The following is a 25,163-nucleotide window of genomic DNA, read 5'->3' as shown; positions in this document are numbered from 1 at the left end:
ATCCAATTTGTTCTGTTGCTTCCTGCAGGTCTGACTCATCCATCTTTACACCAGGGAATACCACCAGGCTTTCATCCCAGCATACCCAGCTCAATCCCATCAACATACCAGTTTGCAAGAGACCCACAGTCTGGCCAGCTGGTCGTAATCCCGACAGAACATTTACCGCACTTTGGTATGTCAAAAGAGAAAGGGTCATACCTACCTATGTACGCATATATTCCATATTGATGGGTGAGGTTCTATATTCAAAAACATCCTTAAAATGGCAGCTGATTGTCACAATAACAGTTGATATTGGCCAATACAGATTATGTCAAGTTGCTGCAGGCCTAAGGTGGGTAATGCAGCATTAGACTTGAATATCTAAAATGTTAAAGTACAACACCAGCTCCTACTTCTGTCCCACTCTCAAGCAGAAAGCAGGTGTCCTTCGTACAGTTGGTGAGGAAGCTCTGAGTCTTGGAATGCAGCTGTTGGCATGTGCTATTTGAAGGCCAGGGCTAAGAACATGCACTAATATAGCTGTTGGCTCGGTGCTCACCATGATCAGGTTGGAGAGAGACAAGCATCTGCTGCTGCAGCTTAGCACCTCCATCTTGTGTGAGGGCCATTCAGTGGAGTCTGGGGTGTGGACAGGAGGATGGTGGTGAGGCATTTACACACCTGGTGATCCCCATGCTTATGAAGCGTGCCTAGTTGTGCGGGCTGTGTCCATCTGTCACTTATCTAATGACCGACTATGGACTATCCAACTTGGGAGGGACAGGGGAGTGGGCACTGCAGGTAGGTGTGGTATCTTTGGGATTGCAGTGGCTCTCAGTTGGCATGCTTGGTGATGGAGGTTCAAAACCAAGTCAACTCTCTGTGCAAAGCGTGATGAGTCGCACAGCTGACCAGATCCATTCTAACTCAAGAGCGCTGTTGCTGATGGCTTGACTCATCAGTGAGACCTGAAGAGTTCAATGTGTCTTCTCCCGCTCACTCTATGTAACCCAGCTGAGCAAAACTCAAATGGGTAGTGTGGGCTGAGCTGGAAAATTAACAGGCAGCTTGCCAGCAATGTATTCAGTTTATATTCTAGTTCTGATCCTGAGAGCAGATTTTTGGGGTAAGCATGCACTCTACTGATATATGAACTGTTTAAGCATTTAATAGCTTCTCACTTTGCTGTCATTTGTGCAGCTGTCAAGAACATAAGAATGAGGAGCAGCAGTAGACCATACTGCCCCTCGAGCCTGCTCTGCCATTCAGTAAGATCATGGCTGACCTGATCATGGCTTCAATTCCACTTTCCTGCCTGCTCCCCATGACTTGACTCCCTTATAGTTCAAGAACCTGAAAGTCTTAAATATATACAATTTGTGCAGCTTTTTGTTTCTTATCCTGATGGTGACCATTGTTACGACCCAACCCCAGGTCAGGTTCCCCAATGTTGTCGATCCAGGCGAGACCCTTCAATTTGTCATCGTCTGTCTGGGAAGCCCCCATATTGTTATGTCCCGGGTGAGGAGGGATGAACTGGCTCCCTGTGTTTATTCAGCCCTCCCCCCAACCCTGTTGGTCACAACAAGATTTAACCTAAAAAGGATCCCTTTCGAGGATACCTTTTTCCCAGACCCAATCGTTCTGGTTTTGAAGGAGCCAATTTGATCAGACTTTCTTGACTTCAATAGACGAATAGTCGATTTCGAGGTTCCAGTAGAGTTGACTCCAGTAGATGAATAGTCAGGCGGTTTTGAGGTTCTAGCAGTGTGTACTTCGGTAGAGAGGGAGACAGATCGGGATACCTGCAAAATGGCGATTTGCAGGGGTAGTATGTGTGTGGCTGTTACTTCTGAGTCAAACTTCCAGCATTTGCTCTCAGAACACCAACCAACAGACAGACACCAGGGCAGCTTTTCAGCTCACTTTTAACCCCTCCTTTGTATATGCCAAGTAGGAAGTGAATTCACAAATCTGTCTGGGCATTGCTCACAGGATTTCTTGACGAGATGATACTCATCTCCCATTATGTCCCATTGTCTCTACTGGAGGGAGCAACTAGTTTCTGGATGTCTTTAGAAGTACCTTGTCTGGCAACAGGGTGGGGTTCCATTACCTTTTAGGGAGTCACCAGTGGCTCGTGTGCATTTTTTTAAAAAACTCAGGTTTTATTTTTAAAGTCCAGTATTTCCAATCGCAATTCGGTGTTTTTTCCTTCATTGTCATGACATTACTGTGTGCATTTTTTGCAGCAGAGTTAATGGAACGGCCTCTGTGGCCTTCAATGTACCCACCGACAGGAAGCTCCCTGCAGCATGCCCACCAGCTCCAGTTACTGTCTCACCAGCAGCTCCTCCGGCAGCATGAGTTATACATGCTGCAGCAACAGGCAGCCCACGCCATGGAAATCCAACGCAATGCGCAGCTCGTGGTAAGTTCACTCAGTAACCTCTCGCTCCTTCACCATCAGATTAGCTGGGCTGACAGATTGTTTATAAGAACATTAGAAATAGGAGCAGGAGTGGACCATTCGGCCCCTCCAGCCTGCCCCACCATTCAATAAGATCATGGCTGATCTTCTTGTGTTTCGATTTCCATATTCCCATCTAACCCTGGTAACCTTTGATTCCCTTGCCTCACAAGAATCTATCTACCTCCACCTTAAAAATATTTAATGGCCCCGCCTCCACCACCTTCTGAGACAGAGAGTTCCAAAGTCGCACAACCCCCTGAGAGAAAAAAATTCTCCTCATCTCTGCCCTAAAAGGATGACCCCTAATTTTAAAACAGTGGCCCCTAGTTCTGGACTCACCCACAAGAGGAAACATCCTTTCGGCATTCACCTTGTCAAGGCCATTCAGGATCTTGTATACTTCAACCAAGTCACCCCTCACTCTTCTAAACTCCAGTGGAAACAAGCTCAGCCTGTCCAACCTTTCCTCATAAAACAACCCACTCATTCCAGGTATCAACCTAGTAAACCTCCTTTGAACCGCCTCCAATGCATTTACATCCTTCCTTAAATAAGGAGACCAAAACTGTACACAGTATTCGAGGCGTGGTCTCACAAATGTCCTAGCAGGAAAGCAAAGCATTTGTCACTGCTGGCCCGGTCCTATACACAACATCACTCCCCATATGCACAATCGGAAGAGCAGAAGGGTCACGTTGCCGATGGTCCACAACAAAGTGGGTGAAGGATTGGAGCAGAAGGGAAGATGAAGTTGGCAGATCCAATGTTCTTTCCAAAGGTTCCCTATCATTTAATAAGATTCGGAGAGCAGTAGAGCAAACAGGTCACCAGAAGCATGATGGTAGAACCTCATTGGTCATTACTTTATTGAAGTAACCCATCAAGGCCTGTGGAAGATCAAGAGCGCAGCCTCTGAGAAGGGCTCCTGTGAAAACTGGTTCTCCCCTGATCAACAGCACTCAGATACCTGTGAAATTCATGCACTGAGTGAGTTTGGAATAGTTTCACACAGCATTCCAAATGCTGGCAGTGTGCTAAAGAGGATGAAAACAGCATCAGAATTGCAGCATTGGCACAAATGGTGTTGTATTTATTAATATTTATATGTATGCATAGTACCTTTCACAACCTCAGATTGTCCCAAATGCATTATAGCCAATTTTTAAAGCGTAGTCACTGTTGTGGTGTTGGAAAGGTAGCAGACAATGTGTGCGCAACAAAGGCCTACATACAATAATGTGATAATAACCACGTAATCTGTTTAAGTGATAAACATAGACCATGACACCAGTGAGCACTTCTCTATTCTTCTTTGCTAGTGCTGTGGCATCTTTTTACATTCACCTGAGAAGGCAGGTAGGCCTGTTTTAACCTCTCATCTGATGGATAGTGCCTCTGACAGCCCAGCACTCCCTCAGTACTGCACTGGATTGTCAGCCTCAATTTTGTGCTCAAGTCACTGGAGTAGAACTTTAACCTCTAACTTCCTGGTGCTGAATTGAAGGTGCTATCCACTGAGCTAAAGCTGACACATATAGGTGCAGGCACACCTTTGTGTAACCCTCTTGAAACTTGTTTTAGTGGGTCCTCCATAATTTTAGCTGCAAAATCAACAATGCCAACAGTTCTTTAGGATATAATTTACATTTGGTGCTGTTTTTGTTATAATATCCTTGATCCACACCACGTTCCCTGTGTCATTTCAGCAGTTGCATTAATATAGTGCAGATTGGAATTTGTTGAGTGTTGGTACCAATACACTGCCAATTGGCAAACATCCCTTACTAGGAGAGGTTTGCCTGGATCTTCCAAACCAGGCACACTGGACTTTCTGGACATGGCAAATGCCATATAACCAGGAGGGTTACTTTACAGGCATAAACTCTGACCTGTCCATTGTCCTATTTTTCCTGTACACAGGCAGCCCTGGGCACCAGCCCAGGAAAGTCTCCCCTATAGCGTTTGCAGCATGGGGTCTAAATGTTGCTGCCCTCTTGTAAATGAGGTTATTGTAGAATTTTGTGTGGTAAACCTTTACCCGTTTACCAGCCCTGGTCCAAAATAGCTAACACCCTTTTAAAAATAGCTCTTTATTTAGCAGTAAGAACAGTTGTATGCAAAAGGGAAAAGTGTTCACTGTACATGCCGCCATTTCATTTTTACACCAGGAAAGACTGAAAGCAAATGAACAGAGAAATGAGATGGAAGATAAAGTGTGCAAGAGAAGCTCTGAGGGAAGCAAACATGGGCTTGTGGCCTCATCTTCAGGAATGTTACAAAAGAGGCACTCATCGCATTCCCCAGTGCCATCCACATCCTATCACAAGACAGGTACCCCACCTCCTTCATCGCATACCTCATCTCCCAGATTAAAACTGAAGTCTGATGTGAGAGCCGAGATGGGGGATCCATTGCCCCCACGACCTTATCATTCACCGTCTCCAGCATCCCATCCGCCCAGCCCTCCACATGGTTCACCACCTCCGGCCCCAGCTCTGCCCCAGAAAGTGGAAGTATCCGAAGAGCCTGAGAAGAAAGACTTGGAGAAAGATGCCTCTGCTCCTTTTCAAGCCTTGTTTCCCGGTAAGGAGTTGCACTTCATTGTTGAGATTTGCCGTCATGTACAGTACCAGTGAAATATGGAGATGACGAAATCTCCATATGAACCAGGCCACTCCAAAGCTTGGATATCAGTCCGACCCTCTACAGCTGCGTAGTCTCTACAAGTTTCTAAACTTCTGGCCAGGGACATGTTGGCATCCACACAATACCTAACCTTGCTTCTGCTTGAGACCTCCTCCTCACTAATGTTCTTCCCATTCCCATGGGATGTGGGCATTGCTGGCTAGGCTGGCATTTATTGCCCATCCCTAATTGCCCTTGTTCAGAGGGCATTTAAGAGCCAACATGTATTTCCTTCCCTAAAGGGCATTAGTGGGTCTTTATAACAATCAGCAACAGTCATCATCAGACTTTTTCAAATTTCACCATCTGCCATGGTGGGATTTGATTCCGGATCTCCGGAGCATTACCCTGGTTCGCTGGGATACTAGTCCAGTGACTCTAGTCCAGTGATAATACCACTATGCTACCGCCTCCTCCTACAGATACTCATGTCTTTGTCTGGATAGGTTGGCATCAGAAGATGGCGCCCAACTAGCCTGGACAGCAGCCAGCAGCTCCTTGTGAAGCTAATGCGAATATTGCATTAAATTGTCTTTGGTTCAGTTGACATTGCCCAATACATGTCTTAGACCTTGTTCTTCACTTCTGAGCCTCCATTAGAATGCATAGGTCAAAAAGGTTGTTGCCTTTCCAATTTGCTAAGGATCTAAATTCTTTTTGCTGCATTAGGCTTTGTAATTGGTCATCATGGAAACCAGATGTGATTGCAATTAGCATCTGGTCCTGTCTGACATGATAAATGTTCTAAAATAAAAATAGGGGAAAGTGTTTTAAGATCAACCTTTTCTTATAGGGTTATTCAGTTGTGTTTGTAGAATTTTAGTGCACAGCTTTCTATATAAGATCATTAATGTGTTGTAATCAGCTTTAGGATATATAGCGCACTTATATGTTTGCATATATAAAATATGCTTTTTGTTTGGGATGTAGCCCACCTGCGTCTTTGGCACTTCTACCAGAGAAACCAGCATTTATCTCACTTGGCAATTTGTTTCGCTTGTAAGATAACTCTTATTTTTTTCTGTATTTTATAGAGATTACTCAAGGATATTCTTATCGGTCCCTCCCGACCTCTTTTGGCAGCCATTACCCCTACCTCCTGCAGCCCACTGCTGCATCTGATGCTGATGGTTTGGCACCAGATGTACCACTGCCAGAGTCCTCCGAGCCCATGCCCTGTTCCATTGCTCCGTCCTCACCTGATGTCAAGCCAATACACTTGCATCCCCCAGCAGTGCAAGAGGACTTGCGCCCCAGCCTAGGCACAGAGTCAATTGAGATCAAAGTTCAATGTGAAGACCTGATTGATCTTGAGGACAACAAGACCCTATGTGATCGACACCTCGAGGTTCAAAGCAAACCCATACCATTTGTTGGAGAAATGAACAATGAGCCAACTGACCTGACCACAGAACACAAAGCATCACCTAACTTAGAGAGCCAAGAAGACCACCAAAGCTGCCAATCACCTTACCAGACAATAGCTTGCACTCCTGAGGTGGAGGCCAAAACTGAGCTGCAACAAATGCCGGCCAGCTCTCCTCTTGGTGACTATCAAAGCACTCTGACACATTCGGAAGTGGATAGTTCAAAAGCGGAGGAATCGCCAGAACATAATGATCATTATTTTAAAACCGAGAAAGCGGACATTGAGAGCACCGTCGAAGATACAGTACACACCGCACCTTCAAATACGACAGAGCCTATTGTGGAGCAGTTTGAGCTGAAAAGGGAATTGTTGTGTTTTCAGATTCCTGATAATCATGCACCAGAAATAAAACTTGATGATCCAATGGCTGGAATGAATGCTCTGGTGGCTGCTGTTGAGCTTCCCCAAGCATGTTCCTTACCAATTGAGACAACCATGTCTAGTGTTCTCACAATGCCTGCTGACTTCATTGCGGCTGACAGTTCTTCCCTTATTGGCATTGCGTTGCTGAGTGAGATCGCTGAACTTGAACTGGAACGGCGTAGATCAAGTGAGATCAATAAACGTAAGTAAGCTTTGCTTTTTTTTTTACGTCTTCCATCCCTGTCCACGGGGAATTTCCACTCATCCAGGTACCTGGGGATGTCAGCGTTGGGTAACAGAACATGATTAGCACTCTCAGGTCAGGCATAGAACAACTAACTGCTGTTTAAGCATCCCTCTACTTTGCCTCAACAACATTGCCTTAGCCCTGATCTCAGCAGATACCTCTCTCCGCTCCCACCGTTGTGGTAATGTGATCATTGCCATTTCTTGCACTGGCCATACTGTACTTTTTTTACAGTACAATAGACAATCTAATGCCACACTGGAAACTGCATAAACTCACATTTCGTACAACCTCTCCCAGCCAATAAACTTGGGAGACTTTGTCACCTCTGTGTAAGCTGAACTAGAAGCCAGGTTCTAGAGTCAAAATGTTAAAAGCTTTGAATCAGGATTCCAACTGAAAATGATACAAAACAGAATCTTGCAACAAGAATACAAAGGACCCCATTTAAGGTCAACCTTTGTACGATCAAAAGCCACTTGCAATCAAAAATATTCTACACACAAGAGCCATTTCCATCCTACAAAGCAAAATCTAATCAATTGTGATAGAAATGTTTACCTTTGACCTAATTTCAATAGCACTCAGCAATAGTAAGTTAAAATCTAAGTTGAAAGATTGAATCCTAGGTTGAACAGCTTCTCCCTTTGTGTTGACTATAAGCCTCTTAAGCAAATGTGAAAGGCCAGTCTCAACTAAAATCGTCCTGTGTTTGGTCCTCTATCCTCAGCTTTAATTGGCAGTTTGAGAGAAACCACAAGGTTGGCCATGGTAGGAAGTAGAGCAGTTACACTGAGGAGAGGCGCCATTGGGTTGGAGATGAAAGCACACTATTCCCAATAAGGGAGTTGTTCTTTGCGTCTGGCTAATGCTGTACCTGATCCAGGACTCCTTGACTCTGACACAGAGTGCCAAAAGTTGGAAAGAGAATCCATTGCCAGCATTAATTAACATAAAAAAGTGCCAAAAGAAATATAAATAGAAACTTTTTTTTTTCCATCCACGCATCCAATACCACAACAGTTTGGCCATCAGGTTGTTGTTGCAAAGGTTTGAAGCCCATTATGAACTTTCTGCGGATCTTCAGAACTAAACATTTTACTACAGGTTCCTTTGTGGAAATTTTTGTGACAGTTTTACGGAGGAAATAAATGATTGCAGGCCTGTGTGGCTCCCTATGAATGGATACTTATTGCCAGGTATTCACAGCAGGTTTCTGTATTGTTTCATTAAGGCTCATTGATGCAATGCCCTCTCATTGTGTGAATTGCACTTTGGAAACTCATCAGTATCCAGAACAGTATTACTGGTGTACAGGAGCAGGACCCACAGACTCCGCCATTGTCATCAGGCTTATTGCTAGGGTTAATATTCCAGGATTAAAGAGCCTTGCCCAAAGTGAGGGGCCACTCCTAAAAAAAATCACACAACGGTTGTGAGAAAGGGATAATTACTTTTGTTCTTTCAAATTTCCCATTGCTTTTCCTCCCGCTGTCCCCTTTCTAAACACCATCATTCGCAGATGATTAGTAAGCTTAAAAATTCTTATTCCAAATGAACATTTTGTCTTCTACCTAAGTGTCCTTTTACACTGATTTGATTCCTCATGAGATGCCAGGAGAATTTTGAATAAATTGGAGTGTCAAAGGAGCTCTTTCAAATAAATCTCTGATAGTTGATGTATGGTCACACGCTCATAAAATGGTATTTGCGGCGTCATGGACCTGTTTACTGTTGTCAAGTGTACAGTTAATGTTTCTTTAGAATAGACAGGGAGAGATTGAAAAGCTGGATGCATACCAATTGTGTCAGGTTGCGAAACACTCAAATGCCACTGGAAGAATGAGCATTCGGGCATGACCATCACTTGATAGAATTTAGCTTTATCGGATTTCGGGTGGCCCGAAGGCCCACTTGTGTGACTGGTTCATGAGAGGAGGGTCTGGTTTGAGCAATGAGGCCAGAAAGAAAATCCTATATCACTGAACAGCATTCGGAGTTATAAACTCAGTACCAACCGTGTGCTATTTTAGATCCCCACCATAAATTAATGATGTTAACATTTCCACTTGACTGAGGGTTTATCTAATTTATTTTTGGGTTGTAAGCATCACTGGCTTTGGTTGACATTTATTGCCCATAACCTGTTTATGGTTGCCATGAGTTTGATACAACTGAGTGGCTTGCTAGTCCACTTAATTTATTCTTTCACATGATGTGGGCATTGCTGGCAAGACCAGCATTTGTTACCCATCCCTAATTGCCCTTGAACTGAATGGCTTGCTAGGACAACCACATTGCCATGGGTCTGGAATCACATGTGGGCCAGACTGGGTAAGGACAGCAGATTTCCTTCCCTAAAGGGCACTAGTGAACCAGGTGGGTTTTTACAACAATCGATTGATAGTTACTGAGACTAGCTTTCAATTTCCCGATTCCACCAGCTGCCATGGTGGGATTTGAACCCATGTCCCCTGGGCCTCTGGAATACTAGTCCAGTGACATTACCACAATGCCACAGTCCCCTCGTAAGAGGGCAGTTAAGAGTCAACCTCATTGCTGTGGGTCTAGAGTCATTTGAGTCCAATCAGGTAAGGACAGCACATTGCTTCCCTAAGGCTAATCAATGAACCAGTAGTTTTTTTTAACGATGATCCAACAGCTCCATGGTATCTTTATACTGATACTGTATCAGCTTTTAATTTAAAGATTATTTTTAAACCGAAGCCAAATTCACAAACTGCCATGGTAGGATTTCAACTCACAATCTCTGGACTATTAGCCCAGACCTCTGGACTACATGTTCAGTAACATAGCCATTACACACCATACTGATTGTAAAAGATAAATGTGTATTCTTTTTAAATTTATAATGAGACTGTAATTCGGGAAGAAGAAACCTTTAAAAAAAAACTCCATTTTTTTTGAAGGGCTGGAAGGAGGAGGGGCCCACCTGGATTTAGAAAGCCTCCTTGTTGCCAGCACCCAAGCACTGATGATGGATTCCATGCCTTCGATTAGCACTGAAGCTCTTGAAGATACAAAGAGCGAGGCAGTGACCATCAGGCTTCCCCGTGAGCTAAATCCAAACAAGAGATACAGCTGGATGCAAAAGAAGGATGAGCCTGTGAGTGGATTTAAAATTAAAGACAAGAGCTGCATTGTTATTGTTCATTAAAAAAAATACAATTGTCCTTCCAAGATTATAGAAAGAAAAAAAAGTTGCATTTACACAGCATGTTTCACAACTCATGACACAGCCAGTATAGACTGCAAAATTGTTATAACGTAGAAATCATTACAACATCGGGGACACATTTGCCAGTTTGCACACAGCAAGCTCCCACAAACAGCAATATGATCATGACCAAATAATCTATTTTGTTTGTTGGTTGAGGGATCAGTATTTGCCAGGACAAATCCTCTTTGAAATAAGTGATGTGGGATCCTTAGCCTGAGAAAGCAGATAGGATCTTTATTTAACATTTCACTTGAAAGCCGGCATTTCTGACAGCGCAGCACTCACTCAATACTGCACCCAAGAATCAATCTGGATTCATGATTAAGTGCCTGGAGTGGGACTTGAACCTGTTGACTTCTAACTCAAAGACAAGAGTCTTTGGCACTAAGGCACGGCTGCCACCTCTTGCCACAGGCAAAGGCACAGGGCTTACATTACTTAAAATGTTTAATTTAAATACTGCACTTTAATAATGTAAGAGGGGCAGTCAGTTTCTACTGGTAAATAGAAGATGCTTTTTGGATTTATATTTGTCTAAATCACATAGAACAGCAAAATGCGCATGTATGCTACAGAACTTACTTCTGTTTTCATAAAAAGATCAGATTTTATATTACTAGTCTTTGTAATATTTACTGGAAGTTAACATTATTTGGTGGAGACGGGCTGAGGAGCCCACCTGTAATTTAAACCACTGGCTGTTGCATTCTTGAACTACAAGGTATGCACTGTCAACATGGATAAGAATCTTTGACCTAATTACATTATAAAGTTTTTGATTGGGGAGAGAAGTTTAAAAATATCTTTCGGGGCCATATCATTTTTAATCTATGAAGACAGTGAGAATGAATTCCACTTCAAACAGTTATGTCCTGCTGGTTTCTTTCAAGACTTTCTCTGAAGCAATGTGCTTTCAAACTTAGATGTTCTCCATTAAATCTGCCATTGAGGGGATGGATGCCATGGAGTTGGATTACAGGATGAAGTTGGCAGAACTACAGAGGAGATACAAGGAGAAACAAAGGGAACTGGCCAAGCTCCAGAAGAGGAGAGACTCAGAGTAAGTGACTTAGCTTCAAAGGCAGCCCATTGAACGGCCTGCAAATCAGAGGCAAGCTGGTACAGCCATTCTGTTCAATCCTCACAGCTAAAAGATAAATCTCGAACCCTGAGAGCTCTTACCACCATTATCTACTGCAATTCAGTCATAATAAAGACAGCTGCATATTGACAAACGTTTAGCAATATAGATCATACCCCAACCTTAAACCATCCTTCCTGAAACAATAATTAACGTGCAAATTAACACTGTCAAAATCATGTTAGCTCAGTCAATCTGCTCTGGGCAAGGATCCACCAAGAGCCCCGTTAGGACAGTTACCGTACTTTATGTAAATGGGGATAGGGATCACATTGATGCACTTAATTAAGGCTAGGCCTATCAAAAGTTCTCTACTACTCACAAGTTTAGTTGCTAAATCACATTTAAAATAATCCATATTGTATCTCCGTAGAGAAAAACGGGATGAGAAAAGTAGGAGTTTGTCGCGGAGAGGACCTGGAAGGCCGCGAAAGAGAAAGCATGGCTCAAGCGCTCCGTCACCGCATGTTGATAGAGGGCGAAGTGACAGCAAGAGTGGGAAGTAAGTTAATGCGTGGAGAGAAATGGTTCATTATTGATTAGCTGCAACTTGGCCAGTGTTATCTGAGTGAGCACCAGGCAGCCTATGTAGACCGGGAGGGATACAGCCGATCGCCCCCTCCCCCACATATACATCAACACCCAACACCTTTTCATAGCAACTGATCACTTCTAGTAATCAAACCACTTTCTGTAAAGAATTATCAGTTTGATATAGGGGGAGGGGCCAAGCAAGGTAGGGAAGTGAGCTGGAAGCCAACACTCAACTAACTGTTTGAGTCTTAGGGAACTCAGGACCAGTCTTCAAAATCTCTCCACTCAGGTTTGTTTTGTTTATATCTTCTGTTAAATGGCGTGCCAGCTCCAGAAGGTTCTTTCTTTTCCACAATTTTATGGCATGCACTCAAGTCGGCTTTTGACTCCTGCCTTTCGATCACCAGGCACGGGAAAGGTTTCTTGCTGTCAGACGAGATGGAGATGGGCGAGGGGGCGAGAAAGAAAGTGAGGACACTGAACCAGGATGAAGATGATGAGATGGAAAGCATGAGCCTGAAAGTGAAAGGGAGAAGTCGAATGTGGGACGAGCAAGATGCATCTTCTAGCTTTTCACATGAGGTGAGTTAATGGATACGAGGCTTCTTCAGAAATGCCCTCGGTCGTCCTGATGACCTCCCCTTAAGTCTGATTAACTGTTACTGAACTCTTTCCGAGTCTTGCAAGCCAAGTATTACAACAATAATTCATTAAATCTCATTCTTATAACGTGGGTCGCTTGGCTGACAGTGCCGCTGGATTCATAAGGTTATTAAAATTACTAAATTATCTGTACGCCCTTCAGGTTCAACTGATTAGAACTGGTTGGGAGTGTGTGTTTTTGGTGGGACCCCTTTGAATGCAGATCCAGACAGAAAATGGAAGACTCCTGTCAATCATATATTTTCCGAAATATATTTTTTTAAGAACATCAGATCAGGGGTCCATCCACACATGAACCTCTCCTCAAAATGATGTTGTTGCATTAAGCTGTCCCCATTGACATCATTAATCTCACAATAATTCATCATTTCTATTCATTATTTTAGTAATCTGAACATCATCAGGTCAAAGGATACATTTCTACTCAAAGGGGGTCATTTTAACTTGTGGTGATAATGTAAACAGACACAATCAAATTGGCCATTCACCTCATGATTTTCCTTTCTTTTGAAGTCAATGTATAACAGGCAGCTAATTCAATGTTGGCCATTGCACCATCAGCCAATGGTAAAACGATCTTCAAAATGTCTGCCCTCAGATTGCCTCCATCAGCTTCAACAAATTAACATCAAGAGCAACAAGAAGCAACCAAAATAACTGCTCAGATAACTTCTTCTATCATATTTGGGATTATAGGTGATTAGTAGTGATTTCTGTTTCCTGTCGCCCCTCACTCCCCTACATGATTTTCTCAGATTAGAAGGCCTGTACCAGTCAATGAGGTCACACAAGTGAGATTACTTGAATCCGTAGAATGTCAGTTAATGAAACTTCCAGTTTTCTGTTGCTATTTGCTGTGTTATTTAGAATGACGTTCCTTCAATGTATGAAAGTACCTTGTGATGTGTTTCCAATGATTGCTGTTTGTCCTTCTGGTATTTGTAGTAAAATGGTGAATGTGAGTATAAAGAATGCATTTATGATTTTGTTAGCAATAACAAACTAAAGAAATGTTCTGGCCTTGTGTTAGTCAGTTGATGCTTTTTTCTAAATCAACCGTTCATGTCAACAGTTCCTTCCAGGGAATGTGAAAAGGTTTAAGAGTAGTGGTTGTCTGAGAGTCTATGTAATTATAGACAGTCAATGGGCAGGTGAAAAAACAGCATAGATCATTTTCCATTGTTCTGATTGGACATATTTACAAGTAAAAGTGGACATTAACCCATTGTGGCAGCTAATCCAAAATGCCAAGGAAGAAACGCATATGTTAAAATCAGAAATAGAGGGTAACCTAGGGGCTATTGAGAGTGATGAAATTAAAGTAATTAATATCAGCAGACAAAAAGTATTGGAGAAACTTAAGGGACTAAAATCCAACAAATCCCCAGGACCTGATGGCTTACACCCTAGGATTCTAAGTGAGATAGCTGCAGAAACTGCAAATGCGTTAGCTATGATTTTCCAAACTTTCCTAGTTTCTGGAGCAGTTCCAGCAGATTGGAAGTTAGCAAATGTAATACCACTATCCAGGAAAGGAGAGAGAGAGAAAACATGAACCACAAGCCAGTTAGCCTTACATCAGTCATCAGGAAAGTGCTGGAATCTAGTATTAAGGAAATCTTAACAATGCACTTTGTAAAGCAAGAACAAGTCAACTCGTTTTTATGAAATGGAAATCCTGTTTGACAAATTTATTAAGAGTTTTTAACGATGTAACTAGTAGGTTAGAGAAAGGGGAACCACCAGATGTCGTATACCTGGGTTTCCAAGATATTCGATAAGGTGCCACACAACAGATTAAGATACAAGATAAGGGTTCACGGAGCTAGGGGTGATATATTAGCATGGATAGTGGATTGGTTAACAGGCAGGAAGCAGAGAGTAGGGATACATGGAGCATTTTCAAGTTGTCAGGCAGTGAATAGTGCCACAAGGGCATTCTGGGGCCTCACCTATTTACAATCTATATTAATGACTTAGATGAAGAGAGAGAGAGTAATATATCTAAATTTGCTGGCAATACAAAACTAAATGGAAAGGTAAGCTGTGAGGAGGACGCAAAAAGCCTGGAAAGATATATAAACAGGTTAAGTGAGTGAGCAACAAGATGGCAGATGGAGTATAATGTGGACAAATGTGAGGTTACTCATAAGAATAAAAAAGAAGAATATTTTTTACAAGGTGTGAAACTTGTAAAGGTTGATGTTCAAAGAGACTTGGGTATATTTGTACAAGGAACAAAAAGTTAATTTGCAGGTATAGCAAGCAATTAGGAAAGCAAATGGCATGATGGCCGTTATTGTAAGGGGATTGGAGTACAACAATAAAAAAAGTCTTGCTACAATTTTACAGGGCATTTGTGAGACCACACCTGGAATACTGTGTGCAGTTTTGGTCTCCATTTTTACGGAAGAATATACTTCCGCAGTACAACAAAACTACTCACCACCAGCTTCTCAATGGAAACTAGGGATGGGCCTACATCCTGGCCCATATCCTGTGAATGAATTAAAAAAAGGTTTGCTAGTTTGGTCCCTGGGATGAGGGGGATGTCCTATGATGAGAGGCTGAGTAAATTGGGTCTATACTCTCTGGAGTTTAGAAGAATGAGAGGTGATCTCATTAAAACATTCAAGATTATGAAGGGGTTTTGACAGGGTGGATACTGAGAAGTTGTTTCTCTTGGCTGGGGAATCTAGACCAAGAGCACACAGTCTCAGGATAAAGGGATGATCATTTAGGAATGTGATGACTAATTTCTTCACTCAAAGGGTTGTGAACCTTTGGAATTCTCTACCCCAGAAGGTTGTGGATGCTCCATCATTAAGTACATTTAAGGCTGGGATAGACAGATTTTTGGTCTCGCAGGAAATTAAGCCATATGGGGAATGGGCAGGAAAATGGAGTTGAAGCCCAAGATCAGCCATGATCATATTGAATGGCGGAGCAAGCACGGTGGGCCGTGTGGTCTACTCCTGCTCCTGTACCTTGTGCTCTTATGGCGAAGGAAAGGGAACAACTTTCATATTCTGCAGTTTTTCCTAACATGATGAAATGAAGCATGTGCCTTTCATGACTTCAGAACATTCCAAAGTGTTTTACAGCCAATGGAATGCTTTTGATCTGTAGTCACTGTTCGAAAGTAGGAAATTCAGCAGTCAGTTTGTGCACAGCAAGCTCCCACATATAATGGTAAAATAAATAACCAGCTATCTGTTTTATTGATGTTGGTTGAGGCTTAAGTGTTGACCAGGGCACTTGGAAAGCTACCTCGATCTTCCTGAAATAGTAATTCGGGTCTTTTGTGTCCACGTGAGAATGCAAACAAGACTTCAACTCGACACCTCATCCAAAAGACTGCACCTCCAACAGTGCAGCACTCCCTAAATAACATGCTTACGTCTCTGGAGTAGGATTTGAATCCACACCCTACGGCCTTGGGCTAGAGTGTGCTATCTGCTGACGCATAATATTGGCTGTATCTTAGTTGAAACTTAATTGTATCAAAAGCAAAGCTTTTAGCAGCTGCACAATGTGTAGATGATTAATCATCCCAAACCTCTGCTAAAAGCAAGGGGACGACATTGTAATGCAAATCCATCCATAAGCGCACACACACGTGCCCCTCTCACATCAAACAATAAACATAGTAAGCTTTGAATCTCTTCATGTGTCCCTTTACATTTTGAAGAAATCAAATGCCAAAAGTTTCTCTTCACTTACTCAATCAAAACCTCTTCATAATTTTTGAACGCCTCTATTAAATCTCGCCTTAACCTTCTTTGCTTTAAGGAGAACAATCCCAGCTTCTCTAGTCTCCCCACAGTGGAACATTTGGAATTTGATACTCAGTTGTATTAAGGATCATGAACACAAAACTCATATCCCACCTCCCCATGAGATCAGTCATGGGTGCTCCAAAGTCCTGAGCGACCAGTTGAATGTGCATAGGAGGCTAGGAATCCATTCACTGATGTTCTGTTTCTTCCACAAGTACATCTCCACCCACTGTTGCTGAGGATGCCGTTTGCGTTGAAATGACTCTAAATTCTGAACTTCTGTTACTTTAAACCCAACAGAGCCACGGCCAGATTAAGTTCAAGAAGAAGAGGAAAGTCAGTGAACAGGATCAGCTGGCGACCAAGCTGCACCAAACCCTCTCGCTAACTAAATTAAAGTCACCCTTTAAGTTTGCAGATGGCTCGACAGGGAAACAGAAATGCAGCATTACGGACAACTGCAGGCACCTGGGCTCTCATAAAGACTTTCTGGGGAAGGATGGAAGGAAGGCACTACATAAAGGCATCAGTAGCTCACCGGGTATGCTCTCTTCCAAAGAAAGTAAAAACAAAATGGCAGCCAAAGGCAGGAAGCTGGACTCAAGTTCAAAGTTGAAGGGTAGGCTGAAGACATCCAATTCTCCAGCAAGATCAGAGGTCAGCAGTTACTCCTACAGTAAGTTCCACTTTTTCAAGCTAAGTGAAGTATATTTCTTGCATTTTTGTACCCAGCATTACCCCTGAATCAAAACAATTCAAAATTAAGTCTGTTATTATCTGAAATGGATTTGATTACTGGATGTGGAAACAAAGTCAAAAAATTCAAAGCCTCACTAATCCAAAGTAAAGTAGCCTGCATGTTTAATTGACGTCCTCAATCTGACTTCCTACCAGCCCGTGTTTACTGACTCTCAGATGAGGTTAGATGGTGGGAGCTTGTGGTGTAAAATGTATCCTGTCAACTGCCGCTGCTTTTAGACAATTCTTTAAATAATTATATTGTTGGTAAAAGTTTTTTTGTTTGTGTTTGATTTGTCAAGTTGATGGATGAACGTTGGGAAATGAAATACTTTCCACTTCTGGCAGCCAATGGCAGCACTCCAAGGTTTGGTATAACTGTGGTCAGATACAGACAAAAGTTCCCTCTCACCCCTACTCTGACTTAACAATGTGGTCAATTTACAGCTCGTGGCCCCAGCAGTGAAGCTGCTGTTGTGGATCAGCCAGCTCTTAAAGGGACCACCTGACTTTCATTTCCTCGAAAACCCGTGGGATTGGAAAATCAGGTGGTTTCCTTCATGGCTGATCAACGGGTTAAAAATCCACCTCAACCCTCAGGAGAGCATCTCAGCTGCTCTTTGTATCATTCCTCTGTCTAAGTGTTATACTTAGAATGTGCCACTGGTGTGAGCTGCCTCTTTGTTCTGCTGTTTTGCAGTATTTGTTTGAGGTTTACTTTCAATGATCTGATGTTAAAATTTAGATTGCCAAATAATTTACTGAAATCTTGTGGACGTTATGAAAAAGGTATAGCTTCTGCACTTTAATATGTCTTGAATGTTATGTCATGTCTTATTGTATTGTCTATATTACTTGAAAAGTATGGTAACTTAGCTTAGCAATACTAGTTAAAGTGAATTATCACTATCCAGGTTAGCACAGTTTGATTGACTTGATGCCTTTAGTGAGTGAATGCATTGCCCAGTGTGGGATTGAGCCAGGGAGGCTGGCAGCTTTGATTCCCTACTCTTTGGCTTGTGTTGATCTCAGTGGGGTAGTAGAAAAGTGGCTAACTTCTGGCTTTAGTTTCCCAGTGCTGGAGAATCAACCACTTCTGATGGTTCTCTAGTGATGCCTGTGGAGAATAGTGCATGTGTGGATGTTCTGGCGAGCAGCGAGAGTGGCTGGGAATGAACTCACAGTGGAATATTCCGGTGAGGTTCTCTGTTCCAGGCCCTCGGAGGAAGGATGATGTTTTTTGGGGTTAGGTGTCAGAGGGCAACTGACACTAATGGAACCTTACCCTGCCCCCACTGGGAAAGGAGCAAAGTAAAAGCAGGAGAAAAGAATGTGAATTACCAGTTCTGATGCTTTTTATTAGTCAAAGTTAATTGGTAGGTTTAGCTAGTAGTAAACAGTTTTAGAGGTTGTAGATATGTCATTCTTATTTCTATTTCTTAAGCAAGTTAACAGAGATAAGCAGACTGAGTGCTATAATATGTACCTTGCACGTATATAAAAATGACTATAATATCAGATTCAATTACTAAGCTATCTTCTGCCCATCATACAACAATAACTTGCATTTATATAGCATCTTTAATGTAGTAAAAGATGCCAAGGTGCTTCACAGAAATGTTGACGCCCATCTGCATACGGAGATATTAAGACAAATGGTCAAAAACTTGGTCAGTGAAGTAGGTTTCAAGGCATTGCTTAATGGAGGAGAGAGTTAGAGGAACGGGTATGCGTTCAGAGGGAGCTCCAAAACTTAGAGCTTAGGCAGCCAAAGGCCCGACTGTCAATGATTGAATGATGAAAATCAGTGACATGCGAGAGACCAGAATTAGAGGAGCGCAGGTATCTCAAGGTTATGGAGGAGATTACAGAGATAGGGAGTGGCAAGGCCATAGAGGGATTTGAAAACAGATGAGAATTTTAAATGGAGCCAACAAATTATAACCAATAATGTTACATTAGCTGGAGAACGTTGGCGTCTCAACTACCTACAACTCCATTTTCAGGCATTTGGCATCTTGAGGAAGCCTGGTCATTTGACTTTTATGTTTCTTTTCACAATACTGTGGTATGCTGAAGCTTTGAGTGGTGACACTGAGTGCTACCTTTACCACTGCAGATACTGACACAGAGGATGAGGATGAGGAGGAGCTGGTAAAGGATGAATGGCCACTGCAGTCCACCTCAAGTATGTCCGAGCGATCAGGCTCCAAACAGAAGGCACCTGCTCTCTATGGCATAATATCAAAGAAAAGCAAGGCTTCACTGGGCACAAAGCAGGCCAAAAGACTAGCGTCTGCCACTGGGACAATGAGATCACAACGGGCGACAGATAAGAAAAATCTGAAGCACTTTGCCTTGCTGCTGGAGGAAGCTGAGCCTGGATCTTCCTTCAGTGACAGTTCGGAGGACTCATTCAATCAAGGTTAATAGAAGTAAACCTCAGGTGTTGAGAGAAAATGATGGTGCAAAGTAGTGGCCATCTGGAATTTGGCAGGTGTAGGCTGCCCTTTTCTAACTGTGATGGATTAAATATTGGCTCTTTTGGAGCCTATGTCTAATTGGCTAATTCCTAAGTCCTTTTTTTCCCTTGGGATTGGCCTCTTGAGAGGCTGCAATGAACCACTGGAATTGTAAATTGAATACTTTGTGTGTGTGTGTGTGTTTTCCCAATGTTTGTACTGCATTGTGGTGCTGAAGCTTAATTAAACATGTTAATTTCTTTTTTAACTAAATGAGCGTGCTTTGTTTCTCTTGCTTTGCATCTGCTTTTAATTTTTTTTTAAATATGTAGCCTTCTTCTAATAGATGAAAGGGCATTTCACTTCATTTCCACTTGCAATAGAACACTCTATTATTCAGATATCCCTTTCATGTCAGAATGTTTATAGAAGTGCAGCAATGTTGGTTATCTCTGTCTTTATTTCTCAGAAGCTTGCTGGTATTGCCTCCTCTAGTTTCTAATACGTCCTTGAATATCCAATAATTTCAACATCCTATTTTTTTTTTGCTTCTATATTTTCTGTATTATTGGTTCAAAATGTTTCCAAAGTCACAAAAGAAAAGATGTGTGTGGAAACATCACAGCTTGAACATTGTCCTCGGGAGTTGATTGGCATTTTCTATTTGGGCTGATAAAAAGCAACGTCTGCACTTAACTGAAGCACTCAGCAAATTTCCCAAATGAAAAGCAGAGTCGTAAGTGACAGTGAGCAAGGAATCATATACTGGATCATTAATTGGCTTGGCATTGGTTGAAATCCTATGAAAATGTCAAATTAGCATCAAGATGTATTTAGCCAATATGAAACATATAGAAAATTTTTAAGACAATAGCGATATTGGTTTGTGGATTGAACAGCCTGAGTGTAGTACAATTTTACCAGTTGTTGGAAGAATCATATGACATCCCTGTAGTCTCTGCATTAAATTGTCACCATCCATTCTAATTAAGTCTCTGGAGACACTAAAGTTTTCAAGAGCTGGTTTCCCAGATATTTTCAAACTACTGATATAGCAAACTGGTCTTCCAGTATTCCAGTACACCTGTTCCATAATCATATTAAATCCTAATTACTTAACTGCAAACAGTGTAACTTTTAAAAGTAATTCGGGATTTCCAAATTTTTTAAATTTGACTGTCCAAATCCTTTTCTTGGGGCGATGATGCAACTATCTCACTAATTGTAAAACTATGTCACTGTTTGAAATCTTGATAGTCACCTTATCCCATGATGCGATCAGGCAGGTTGAAAGTTTATCTACTGTTTTTGTCAAAACAAAAAAAATTGTACATAATTTAAAGAAATGAACATATGTAAACTGTATTAACATCTTAAAGCTCTGTCATGGTTTTTATTTAAATAATATTATACCATAAAAATTGGGGGGCAGAATTCCCATTTCTAATCAATGTTAGGTGTAAATTAATCATTGCCCACATGTGTCGACGCATTGTTCGCTTGTCTGTTCCAAAGTGCAGACCTTCCAACTGTTTTATACACCAGGGAGTTTGTTGAATCGTTTTTTGCTTTAAGAGGCAAATCCCTTCTGTGTAACAAGGCAAATCCAGTTTATTGGGAACAGGAAGTTATTTGGTTTAGCATCTTTGGTATCGACACAGTTGCTGAAAATACCCAAATTTACAGAGTTGGACTTGCATTAGGACTAGGTGGAGACATAACAGCAAGCAACCACATGAAACCTGCAGAAGGGTGGCATTCATTGCCAAAAGCCATTTTGTTTTGTTATTTTTAAATGGCAACGGTCAACGGTATTGGCTAGACATTTGAACAAGGCTGAGCAAAAGGTTGAGATTTACCGTGCTTCTTTACGGTAGCGAAAAAATGGCAGGTTATCTTTAGGTAATCAAAGTAATAATCGTAAAGATACTGGGAGTAGCACTCTGAGGTAAAGGCGGGACTATTTTCAATTGTAAGTTAGCAGGAAATGAAAGAAGGCTACAGAAAGTATGCTCCTTAAAGGGCCAATTCTAACCTTTTGCTCATCCAGTTCTATGAGAATGGCTGAGGTTCACAGAGCCTGAATCTTTTTATTATCTTTTTGACAATATATTTTGGGATATAAACTATTCATGGATCTTCATGGGGGAAACAGTGCCAGTTGTAAATAGTCCAGTGGTCTTGCCTTCATTCCTGATCCTGTTTCACAGTCTACAGTGCATCGAAATCCATTAATGCCTGGGGGTTGTATTAACACATTTTGCAACTGCCAACAAAATCAATTGACTCTGTGCTAGACAGTGTCCTTGCTGTGGCAAAGAACTGATCATTTCTGGTGGTTCTGTCTTAGGAGAACAGCTCACTTTACGAGCATGCGGATATGTTCAGGGCTGTAAGATCAAGGCCATTGAGGCCTGGTGGACATGCTCTGTTCAAATAAGACAGGGTGTTCATTAACCCAAGGGCACAAGAAATGGAGGAGTAGGGCCACTGGATTTTCATAATTGGCAATGGTACATTGAAAGTGAAGTTGCTTTTCTTGGAATTTTTGGTATGTTGCCTATAAAAGGCCAGAAAAGGGTTGCCCTGGTATTGTTGATAAAGGGCAAGATCTGTTACTAATTACCTTAAGGGATATTTGGGTAATAGGGTTCTTTATGGCTGTCCCCTAATGTCCAGTACTAAAACAATAACCTGGCTTTTCTAGAATGCTCGCTTTCTCCTTGCAGCTGCTTGACACCCCTTCACCTTTGACCCCTATCCATGATGCTTGAATGTCTATCGGTATCTTGCATTGCTCTCATGCTGCACTAAGAAGCAAAGTGATTGGCTGGGAGTAGGGCAGACACCACGCAGTGGGGTCACTTTCCATGGCAGCAGAACCTTGCACATTGTTATGTAGGTAGGAACACCACTTTTCTTCATGTAACCTATGAACTCTGACCACTGTCCTTGCCATTTTTCTTGTTTTCATAAATTGTACCTTTACCAAGCATAGTTAAATTTAGATGTTTTGAAGAAGAAAAAACATCCCATTATGCTGTTGCAATTAAAGATATTGTTATGTGATAAAATAGGTAAAATTGTTACCATGACAACAAAGGACCCAAAACTGTTCAAAGTCTGCCTACACACAGCCTGCTTTGTGCGCAGTAGGCTTGCTTGCTTTTACCAATAAGCTGTGATTTGTCCTTCTGAGTGCTAATTGCTCAGATGAAATCTTTCTTTGCTTAACATACTTACGCTGCTCAATATCTCCTTAAATAACAAAGGTGCTGCTAACAATCAGCTTTCTTACTTTATTTTTCCCTAACCAATCTTGCACTGTTCAGTAGAGGTGCACACCTTTTGTAACATTTCAAAGCAAAACCACCAAAAAAAAATTACTGTTAACAATTAAGTAAATTCTAATCGAAGCTGATACAATTATTTTAACCTATGCTTAAAAACATAAGTCGAAGAAAATAAATTTAATGTTGGTGCATCTGCTTGATGGTACATTTGAATGTAAAACATCTGTAAATTTAACCCTTCGACTATAAGGTGCCCATCTTCTGGCTACTAACAGTCAAAGGATTAAATAAGACTCCCAGGATGGAGACTTCTTCACACACAGTTATTTTAGAGCTCTTATTTGTTTATAGTTATGAACTGTGCAACGTGTTTGTCAGAAAAATGGGTTGGAGGAGTGGAGAATGTTGGCTAGTAATGGATTTGGTTATGGTTTCTGCATTGATGGGAAGTGCTGAGGTTGAAAGGAGGTTACCATACACTCTGAGTACCAGTTTCCATCACTTGTGACTGAGGAGTGGTTAATCTTTTCACACACGCACCATCCTTGTTAATAGCTTTATCTAACTTCAGTATCCCATTTATTTTTAAATGCAAATGAGTTATAGACTATTAATGGGCAAAATGGATAGGAAATAAGAATTCTTTGCTCTAAAATAATCTGAAGAGCTTCAATCTTATTATCCATTTCTTAAAGTTTTAGTCCAAATAGTTTCTACTCCAGTCTTTAAAGGATTTCTAACCAATTATAAAAGAAAAAGGGAATCAGAGCACGAACAGGTGTCATTCTCCAGTGCTTTCAACCCAGACTCTATGGCACAGATTGTTGTTATTGTCAGTAACTTGCTACTTTTTTCGATGTAGATTACACCTCTGAAGAAGAGGATTATAGGAATGATTGCAGTGATGCTCTTTCCTTGCCAGTCCTGGATGAGAGTGGTCTTGGCCTACTAGCCAGATTTGCAGCCAGTGCCCTGCCAAGTCCGGTCATGACTCCACCATTGTCAGTTGTACAGCTTGAGGCAAAGCAAAAAGCCAAGAAGAAAGAGGAAAGGCAAAACTTGATGGGTAAGTAGATCTCATTCATTGCAAAGTGACCAACCTTCTAGTTACTTGAGCATAAGAGTTGAATGTAGCTTTGATGTGTTTTAACATAGACCAACTAGTTAAATTTACTTTCTATATTTGGTGTAAGCAATTTAGATTCAGGTTATAAGTCCAGTTTGTTCTTTAATCAGTGTGGCAGAGCTCGATCTGATCCAAAGCAAAGTCTTGGTTTGTTTTGCCAAGCCTCTTGCAAGGAACATGATTCTATTTTCAGAAACCCAACTAAGCAGGACTTGCTTTGTTTTGTATAGTTTTAGCAAGACTTATTGAAACAACTCTGAGAAGGAAGGGTTAACAGAACATATTCAGTTATCCATGGAAATTCCATGTGGGACAACTGTAGGGTGGCATAACAGTGCAGCATGCTAATCTTGCTGCCATCTGTGCCATGTGGTTGATTAATTAACAGACTTTGACCCTTATTTGTGAATGTCCTGAATGGCTTGTAGGTGTTCTACTCACAATAACTTGTGAAGGATAGAATTGGAGCCTGATCTTTGCACAACTGTAAACTTTTATTTACAGTTTACAAACACGTACCTCCAAACCCATCAACTAGAGTTTCAGTTACTCCTATATATAGGAGCACAAGTGAATCCCCAGTTAATGTCCACCACCTTGAGTTAACAGTAGGTGGCAGCTATATTCAGCCTTCCTCCATTCACAAGTCAAGCTTCTCTAAGCCAACTGACTAATCTAATGAAGGTAAATGCAGCCAATGACAAAGGTAATTTCAACCTAGGTTATAGGGACAACCTAAAGTGACCGCTTTTCAGTTCTGCATTATGATGTATAATCAAAAATCCCCTCCATACAGAAATTGGTGACCAGATGGGTCATGGCATGTTCCACAGGACCTGTACAATAAACTTCTCAAAAGGTCCTCTGCAGAAAATGATTTCCTACCAACTACTGTTGCTAGATTGGCAATAAGTGGCACAGCAGAGTTTCATTATCCAAAGAACTGCTCAGAAAAGCCATTGGCATCATGGGGAATAGAGTGCCACAAAAACATGATGCTGATA

General features: G+C 41.7%; 1 protein-coding gene across 8 annotated transcripts in view; it reads left to right on the top strand.

The window, feature by feature from the left end:
• Nucleotides 1-25,163, top strand: part of tnrc18 (trinucleotide repeat containing 18) — a 158,922-nt gene that overhangs the window by 94,326 nt on the left and 39,433 nt on the right. For 7 of the 8 annotated variants that reach the window (XM_078558628.1, XM_078558626.1, XM_078558623.1 and 4 more), the window contains 11 exons: nucleotides 29-175; nucleotides 2,238-2,416; nucleotides 4,627-5,041; nucleotides 6,178-7,137; nucleotides 10,113-10,309; nucleotides 11,347-11,483; nucleotides 11,938-12,066; nucleotides 12,506-12,680; nucleotides 16,841-17,216; nucleotides 19,398-19,703; nucleotides 23,896-24,099. In XM_078558628.1, coding sequence (XP_078414754.1) covers nucleotides 29-175; nucleotides 2,238-2,416; nucleotides 4,627-5,041; nucleotides 6,178-7,137; nucleotides 10,113-10,309; nucleotides 11,347-11,483; nucleotides 11,938-12,066; nucleotides 12,506-12,680; nucleotides 16,841-17,216; nucleotides 19,398-19,703; nucleotides 23,896-24,099 — 3,225 coding nt within the window. The remainder of the gene's footprint in view (nucleotides 1-28; nucleotides 176-2,237; nucleotides 2,417-4,626; nucleotides 5,042-6,177; nucleotides 7,138-10,112; nucleotides 10,310-11,346; nucleotides 11,484-11,937; nucleotides 12,067-12,505; nucleotides 12,681-16,840; nucleotides 17,217-19,397; nucleotides 19,704-23,895; nucleotides 24,100-25,163) is intronic. The other variant, XM_078558627.1, reaches the window with a different exon arrangement.

The sequence above is a fragment of the Cetorhinus maximus genome, chromosome 15 (assembly GCF_964194155.1).
Source record: "Cetorhinus maximus chromosome 15, sCetMax3.hap1.1, whole genome shotgun sequence".
In the NCBI taxonomy this organism is placed as follows: Eukaryota; Metazoa; Chordata; class Chondrichthyes; order Lamniformes; family Cetorhinidae; genus Cetorhinus; species Cetorhinus maximus.
This window is presented reverse-complemented; position numbering and strand designations above follow the sequence as displayed.